At 59.0% G+C, this 8,452-nt stretch overlaps 1 protein-coding gene across 1 annotated transcript; it reads left to right on the top strand.

Moving 5' to 3' along the window:
- Nucleotides 1-2,503: 2,503 nt before the first annotated feature.
- On the top strand, nucleotides 2,504-7,994 carry LOC114768532 (protocadherin Fat 4-like). The gene is made up of 7 exons (XM_028960884.1): nucleotides 2,504-3,573; nucleotides 3,666-5,040; nucleotides 5,108-5,738; nucleotides 5,826-7,136; nucleotides 7,178-7,674; nucleotides 7,718-7,929; nucleotides 7,983-7,994. Exons 1-7 carry the CDS (start codon nucleotides 2,821-2,823, stop codon nucleotides 7,992-7,994), a joined length of 4,791 nt encoding a protein of 1,596 aa, XP_028816717.1. The 5' UTR covers nucleotides 2,504-2,820.
- The last annotated feature ends 458 nt before the right edge of the window (nucleotides 7,995-8,452 follow it).

Genomic DNA, 8,452 nt, shown 5'->3' on the forward strand with positions numbered 1-8,452 from the left:
CAGCTCATCTCTCTGTCAGTGGATCTCCAACTTCTTAACCGGGAGACCACAGGCAGTAAGGATGGGTGGACATGTCTCAGCCTCCATCACTCTCAGCACTGGAGCCCCCCAGGGCTGTGTTTTGAGCCCCCTGCTGTACTCCCTGTACACCCATGACTGTGCAGCCACTACTAACTCCACCACCATCATCAAGTTTGCTGACGACACTGTCGTGGTGGGCCTGATCTCTGACAACGATGAGACGGCCTACCTGGAGGAGGTTGGAAATCTGGTGAACTGGTGCCAGAGGAACAATCTCCACCTGAACGTCAGCAAGACAAAGGAGTTAATAGTGGACTTCAGTACAAAGCAGGAGAGGACCTACCAGACCCCTGTCATCAACAGGAGCCCAGTGGAGAGAGTGGACAGCTTCCGTTACCTCGGTGTTAACATCACGCAGGACCTGTCATGGTCCTGTCACATCAACACCGTGGTGAAAAAGGCCCGGCAGCGTCTCTACCACCTCAGACGCCTGAGAGACTTCAGACTGCCCTCCAAGGTGCTCAGGAACTTCTACTCCTGCACCATAGAGAGCATCCTGACGGGAAATATCTCAACCTGGTTCGGGAACAGCACCATGAAGGACAGGCGAGCACTACAGAGGGTGGTTCGATCAGCCGAACGAATCATCCGTACCAAGCTCCCTGACCTTCAATCTATCTACAGCAAACGGTGCTGCACCAGGGCCAGGAAGATAGTGAAGGACCTCACCCACCCCAACAATGGACTCTTCTCTCTGCTGCGATCAGGGAAGCGCTTTCGCTCCCTGAAGTCCAACACAGAGAGAATGAGGAGGAGCTTCTTCCCGCAGGCTGTCCAAGCTCTCAACATCAAGAGTACATAGAACTCATGCACTTCACCTCTAATCACTCCGGACTCTTTTGCACAAAACTTTGCACAAAACCACTTTGCACATAATCACTTTGCCCTTACTGCTCTTTCTTTTATGGCTTTTATGGCTCTTTCTTCTTCCTTAAACATTGTAAAAAACTGTAACTCATTTGCACACCTTCACCCTACCAGTTACACATATTTTATGTTAAAGACGTAAAAGTGTAATACTTGGTTATGTTTGCAATATTTGCATATTGGTTCACTGTTTACTTGCAACATTTGCAATACTGTGGTCTGTAGCAGTTGCAGAAAGCATTTCACTGCACATCATACCGTGTATGACTGTGTATGTGACAAATAAAATTTGAATTTGAATTTGAATTTGAACACGTATATAACCGAAATGACAAAAAGTTTGTTCTGTAGATACTGCCACCTACTGGTCAAACCCGGGACCTGCAGGAGGAGCCCAACCGGGACCAGCCGCCGGGCCTCACCTGCAACCGACCCCGTCAGAGCGTACGGGGTTCGGCGGGACGTCTGGCTTCTTTGGGGGAAAAGAGCTGATGGGGAGAATCAGACAAACGTGAAGTGACACATTCAACACAGGAGCCACATTACGAACACACCAAACGTCCCCGGGCTGCTGTCGTTCAGGCCCTCCTGACGGCCAAATAAACAGGCCCTCGCCGAACGCTCCGGCTCTCCGCCAGGCTCTGTTGTGGTTAGCGGAGTCGATTAAAACCCCTCGTCTCTTCTCAGGAAAGAGGTGCCCTATTAGGTGCACGTTTACGAGAGTTCCTCCAGGACGCGGCCGTAAGTGCAGACAGCTGATGACAGTCGAGGAGGGCGGCGCGCACATGTTCTAAATTACGCCGACTTTACAGCATGCTGACGGCCTTTAGAAGTCTGAGAGGATCAGATTTAAATGGAGCTACAGCTATGCAGATGATGATGATGATGATGATGATGATGATGATGGGTGGAGGAACACCACCATAAACACCATCACTACCTGAGGGGCATTTTTAAAGATGCCACAAGATGGAAGTTGAAGGACATCCTGCTGGTTGATCTGGTTAGAGGTCTGGCAGGCCGGAGAGACGCTGGGGGACAGTAATCAGATTTCAGACCGACTTCCTGTTATCGAGGCACATTCACAAAAACAAAAAAATTAAAATGCTTTTTTTCCCCAATAGATGGCGCCGTCGTCCATGAAATGGCCAATAGAAACGCTCCAAAAGAGCTGATTAAAATTACGCGCACATATAGTAATATTTAAATATGCAATACTGTTTACTGGAATTAAACCTCATATAGGACGTAAAATTACAGTTCAAAGGGACTTTCAAACTAATTAAAGCGCGCGGGGCTCCATGTCGATATTATTATTATATTTATATAAACGTTTTATTAATAAACTGAGTGTTTATCATGATAATCGTAACTTTGATTATGATCCAGTTTGAAGAACCGGACCCGTTACCTGCCGTGACTGACAGCCGGACGAGCGAGGGGCGGGGCCGGCCGGCCGGCGCGGGCCAATGGGAGCGCAGGGGGGGCGGGACCCGCCGCGCTCCAGCTTTTGTTCGGACTCCCCGGGAAACGCGGGGATAAATGACGGAACTTTTCCTCCCGTTATTCCGGGGAAGTCGCGTCTCCGTCGCCGCGCCTGGCGGGTTTCATTTGTTCATTTGTCATTTTTATTTCCGTCGCTCTCTCCCTCCCGCGGTTTGCGCGCAGCTTTCTGGGAGCCGCCGGACGAAATAAAAACTTTTTTTTAATTCCTTTTTTTTTGTTCCCGGCCGGAGCTGCGGACCATGGAGCGTTTCTGGGTTCGGGAATAACTGAGGGAATTTGCGGAGGAGTTAAAATAAGAAGAAGAAGAAGAAGAAGAAGGAGGAGGAGGAGAAGTATGCGGAGCGCGGCGCCCGGACTCTGAGCACCATGGCGCCCGCAGGTAGAAGAACCCCGAACCGCCTCCACACGCTGCTGCTGGTGCTGTGGACCCTGTCCCGGGACTCCACGTCCAGCCAGGTTCGCCAGGAGTTCCGGGTGCTGGAGGAGCAGCCGCTCGGCACCTACGTGGGCACCATCGAGACCAGGCCGAGCTTCACCTACCGCTTCAGCGAGAGCCACCAACTTTTCTCCATCAACGGCACCACGGGCGTCATCTCCACGTCCGCCGTGATCGACCGGGAGGCGCTGCAGAGCGGCGTCATCAACGTGGTGGTCCTGTCCAGCCAGCCCACCTACCCCACCGAGGTGCGCATCGTGGTGCTGGACATGAACGACAACGCCCCGGTCTTCCCCGACCCGTCCATCGTGGTGGCCTTCAAGGAGGACGCCAGCAGCGGCCGCCAGGTCATCCTGGACACGGCCACGGACTCGGACATCGGGAGCAACGGCGTGGACCACACCACCTACCGCATCGTGGACGGGAACGAGCAGGGCAGGTTCCGGCTGGACATCACGGTGAACCCGAGCGGCGAGGGCGCCTTCCTGCACCTGGTCTCCACGGGCGGCCTGGACCGGGAGCTGTCCGCCTTCTACCAGCTGCTGGTCCAGGTGGAGGACAAGGGGGAGCCCAGAAGGTCCGGCTACCTGCAGGTCAACGTCACCATCCAGGACATCAACGACAACCCCCCGGTGTTCGAGCTGGAGCATTACCAAACCAGCGTCTTCGAGGACGCCGCCATGGCTCCAGCGTCCTGCAGATCACGGCCACGGACCAGGACGCCGGCGCCAACGCGGACATCCGCTACTTTCCTGGACGAGGCACGCCGTTTCAGATTGACCCCAAAGCTGGAACTGTTATAATCAAAGAGGCTTTGGACTACGAGAACAAGAAGGAGTATTCTGTCACGGTCCACGCCGCGGACGCCGGCGTCCCGTCCCTGTCGGGCCGGGCGGAGGCCACCATCCGGCTGCTGGACGTGAACGATAACGACCCGGTGGTGAAGTTCCGCTACTTCCCCACCACGTCCAAGTTCGCCTCCGTGGACGAGAACGCCCAGATCGGCACGGTGGTGGCGCTGCTGACCGTCTCGGACGCCGACTCCCCCATGGCCAACGGCAACATCTCCGTCTCCATCTTAGGCGGTAATGAGCAGAGGCACTTTGAGGTGCACACGTCCCCCGTCCCCAACCTGAGCCTAATCAAGGTGGCCAGCGTGCTGGACAGAGAGCGGATATCGTCCTACAACCTCACCGTCTCCGTGTCCGACAATGGAAAACCGGTGGCCAGGTCCTCCTTCGCCAGCCTGGTCATTTTCGTGAACGACATCAACGACCACCCGCCCGTCTTCCAGGAGGCCCAGTACAGGGTGGACATCAGCGAGGACGTCCCCAAGGGCAGCTACATTAAAGGCGTCTCGGCGACAGACGGGGACTCCGGGCAGAACGCCAACCTGCGCTACTCGCTGGTGTCGGGAAACGGTCTGGGCTGGTTCGCCATCAGCGAGAACAGCGGCCTGGTCACCAGCGCCGCGCCGCTGGACCGGGAGACGGCGTCCGAGGTCGTGCTGAACATCAGCGCCAAAGACCAGGGCCTGCAGCCCAAGATCTCCTACACCAGGCTGGTGGTCACCATCCTGGACGTGAACGACCAGGCGCCGGCGTTCGCGCAGAGCTCCGCCCACGTCTCGCTGGTGGAGCACGCCCCCGCCGGCACCGAGCTGCTGCTGCTGTCCGCCACCGACGGCGACCTCCAGGCCAACGGCACGGTGACCTTCTCTTTTGACCCCGAGACGCCGGCCGGCGTGCAGGACAAGTTCCGTCTGGACGGGGCGTCCGGCAGGCTGAGCGCCGCGGCGGAGTTAGACCGGGAGGAGGCGGAGTCGTATTTACTGTACATCAGAGCGTCCGATGGCGGCAGGCCGCCCCTGCACTCCACCGCCAGAGTCAACGTCACCCTCGCCGACGTGAACGACAACACGCCGGCTTTCTACCCGCTGCAGTATTACGCCAACGTCAAAGAGAACGAGCCGCCCGGATCGTATGTCACCACGGTGACCGCCACGGACCCGGACCTGGGCGCCAACGGCACGGTGACGTACCTCATCACCGCCGGGGACGCTTTTAAATTCCACATCGACGGCAGCACGGGGCAAAATCACGACCCTGGTGGCCCTCGACCGCGAGGAGAAAACGGCGTACCAGCTGCAGGTGAGCGCCACGGACGGGGGCAACCTGCGCTCGCACAAGCACGCCATCGTCACCGTCACCGTCATAGACACGCAGGACAACCCGCCGTCGTTCGCGCAGGGCGTCTACAGCTTCGTCATGTTCGAAAACGTCCCCGTCAACACGGTGATCGGCACCGTGTCGGCGTCCTCCGCGGACCTGAACGCCAACGTCACCTACATCATCGCCTCCGGCGACCAGAGGGGCCTGTTCGCGGTGAACAGCGCCACGGGCGAGATCTTCGCCTCCGGCCTGATTGACAGGGAGGAGCGGGCCTTCCACCAGCTGAAAGTGGTGGCTCGAGGAGGGGAGGTGACGGGCGAGGCGCTGGTCAACGTCACCGTGAAGGACCTGAACGACAACGCCCCGCGCTTCATGCACGCGGTGGAGCACGTCAGCGCGGTGGAGAACTGGAGCGCGGGCCACCAGATCTTCCAGGCCAGCGCGTCCGACCCCGACGAGGGCGCCAACGGCGCGGTGGCCTACAGCCTGAAGCAGAACCCGCGAGGCCTGTTCCACGTCCACGAAAGACACGGCCTCGTCACCCTGACCGGGCCCCTGGAGGTCGCCGCCGGCTCGTACCAGGTGGAGGTCCTGGCTGCGGACATGGGGGTGCCGCGCCACACCTCCAGCCTGCTTCTGGCCATCAGCGTGTACGACGTGAACGACAACCCGCCCGTGTTCGACCAGCCTCTCCTACGAGGTCCTCATCCTGGAGTCCGAGCCGGTGAACAGCCGCTTCTTCAAAGTCGCCGCCACGGATAAAGACTCCGGCGCAACGGCGAGGTGGCGTACGACATCGCCGCCGGAAACGCGGGCGACGCCTTCGGGATCTTTCCCGACGGGCAGCTGTACATCAAGGCGGAGCTGGACAGGGAGACGCAGGACAGATACCTTCTCCTGCTGGTGGCCACGGACAGGGCGGTGGAGCCTCTGAGCGCCAGCGTGAACGTGACGGTGGTCCTGGACGACGTCAACGACAACCGTCCCCTCTTCAACAGCACCAGCTACGTCTTCCACTTCCAGGAGGAGCAGGGGAGGGGCGCCCTGGTGGGACGCGTCTTTGCCGAGGACAAGGACTTCGGGCCCAACGGCGAGGTGCGCTACGCCTTCGAGACGCCGCAGGCCAACTTCGAGCTGGACGCCATGACGGGGGAGCTGAGCAGCACGCTGGTGTTCGACCGCGAGCTCCTCACCAGACAGCGAGGAGCCGCCGTCTTCAGCTTCTCCGTCGTCTCCTCGGACCAGGGCCTGCCGAAGCCCCTGAGGGACCAGGCCAAAGTCCAAGTCTACATTCAAGACATTAACGACAACCCGCCCAAATTCACCAAAGACGTGTACCAGGCGTCCATCTCAGAGCTGGCGGTAAACATGACGCAGCTCTTGAGGGTGTCGGCCTCTGATGTGGACGAGGACAAAAACGGGCTGGTCCACTACCGCATAGAGGAGGGAAATGAAGAGGCGCAGTTCGCCATGGACAGCAGCTCGGGACAGGTGACCCTCGTAGGCAAACTGGACTATGAGTCCACCTCGTCCTATTCGCTGAAGATCGTGGCCGTGGACTCCGGCCTCGTCCCCCTCTCCTCGTCCTGCATGCTCAGCGTCAGCGTGCTGGACGAGAACGACAACGCTCCCTCCTTCCCGAAGTCCACGCTGACGGTGGACGTGCTGGAGAACATGAGGATCGGCGAGTTTGTGGCCTCGGTCACGGCCACGGACTCGGACTCGGGTCCGAACGCAGAAATCACCTACAGCATCGTGGCGACCAACAACCACGGCACGTTCAGCATCAGCCCCAACACCGGGAGCGTCTTCCTGGTGAAGAAGCTGGACTACGAGACGCAGTCCACCTACAAACTCAACGTCACCGCTAACGACAACGGCAGACCGCCGCGGTCCTCGTCCATCCCGGTCGTCATCCACGTGAGAGACTTCAATGACAACCCCCCGGTTTTCACCCCGGGGGACATTTTTAAGTCCATCTCTGAGAACCTGCCGCTGTCCAGCTCTGTCATGAGCATCTCCGCCCACGACACGGACGCGGACATCAACGGACAGCTGGAGTACTCCATCGTCCAGCAGACGCCGAGAGGAAGTCACTTCCGCATCGACCCGGCACCGGGGTCATCTACACCAGCGCCGCCATCGACAGGGAGTTCTCCAACCTCTACGAGCTCACGGTGAAGGCCACTGACCAGGCGGTGCCGGCGGAGTTCCGGCGCTCCGCCCTGAAAAACGTCACCATATGGGTGACGGACCAGAACGACAACGTCCCCACGTTCATCTCGCAAAACGCCCTCGTCGCCGAATCCAACATCGTCATCGGCTCCATCCTGACCACCGTGGTGGCCGTCGACCCCGACGACGGTGCGAATGGCGAGGTGGAGTACGAGCTGGTGAAAGGAGACTCGGACACGTTCATCATGGACCGCTACAGCGGGGACATCCGCGTGGCGTCCCAGCTGCTGCCCTCCCGTCTCACCTACGCCCTCACCGTCTCCGCCACCGACCACGGCACGGAGCGGAAGGCCTCCAGGACCGAGCTGGTCATCATCCTCCAGGGCACCGACGGCCCCGTCTTCTCCCAGCCCAAGTACATCACCATCCTGAAGGAAGGCCAGCCGCCGGGGACCAGCGTCATCTCGCTGGACGCGTCCAGTCCCCGGCGGCTCGGCCACCAAGGTGGAGTACTTCATCGTGTCCGTGCGCGGCGCCGGCCGGCCGGCGGGGCGCCTCTTCACCATCGGACGCCGCACCGGAGTAATTCAGACCGCCGCCGAGCTGGACCGCGAGCGGGGCGCCGACCTGTACCTGCTGGACGTCTACGCCATCGAGACGGAGGCCAGCCAGCCGCGGACGCAGCGAGCCGAGGTGAGAGAGCCGTCAAATTCACCGGTGAACTCCACCGAGGTTCTGCGCCGCAGAATTACATCTAAATCGCCTTCAACGTGTTTTTATTGTTCCCGTTCCCAAAAATACCGGCCATGACCAAATCCCCGGCATTTAGCCTGGGCCCTCCAGGGGGGGCGGGATCAGCGCGTCCTGGACTGGCGCTCGGATATGCCGGATATGAGAGGGAGAGGGAGGGAGGGAGGAGAATTACGCCGGGATTTGAGGTGGAGGTACAGGGTGGTCCCGGCGCGCTTTATTGTGCCACCAGCCCCGGCTCCGCGGCCAATAAGCAGCCATTAAAAAACCGTGTGACCTCTTAAGACTCCATGAATGGCTGGATGGGAGGGCCGGTGGAGGAAAATCTCTAAGCTCCCCATTCAGGGTGCATTTCATGATGCTCCTCTTCTTTATAAACCCCAAACCTGAGGAGAACGTCCCTAAAATGAAAAGCTAGTGGGATTCTACATATGAATGTGCGTGTTTTTGGAAATGTCGCCTTATT

This window comes from Denticeps clupeoides, chromosome 18, assembly GCF_900700375.1.
Source record: "Denticeps clupeoides chromosome 18, fDenClu1.1, whole genome shotgun sequence".
In the NCBI taxonomy this organism is placed as follows: domain Eukaryota; kingdom Metazoa; phylum Chordata; class Actinopteri; order Clupeiformes; family Denticipitidae; genus Denticeps; species Denticeps clupeoides.

Coding starts and splice junctions, on each gene's coding strand:
- LOC114768532 (XM_028960884.1), top strand. CDS start 2,821: ATGGCGCCCGCAGGTAGAAGAACCCCGAACCGCCTCCACACGCTGCTG. Junction 3,574..3,665: donor TCTTCGAGGACGCCGCCATG/GCTCCAGCGTCC, acceptor ACGCCGTTTCAG/ATTGACCCCAAAGCTGGAAC. Junction 5,041..5,107: donor AAACGGCGTACCAGCTGCAG/GTGAGCGCCACG, acceptor TCACCGTCATAG/ACACGCAGGACAACCCGCCG.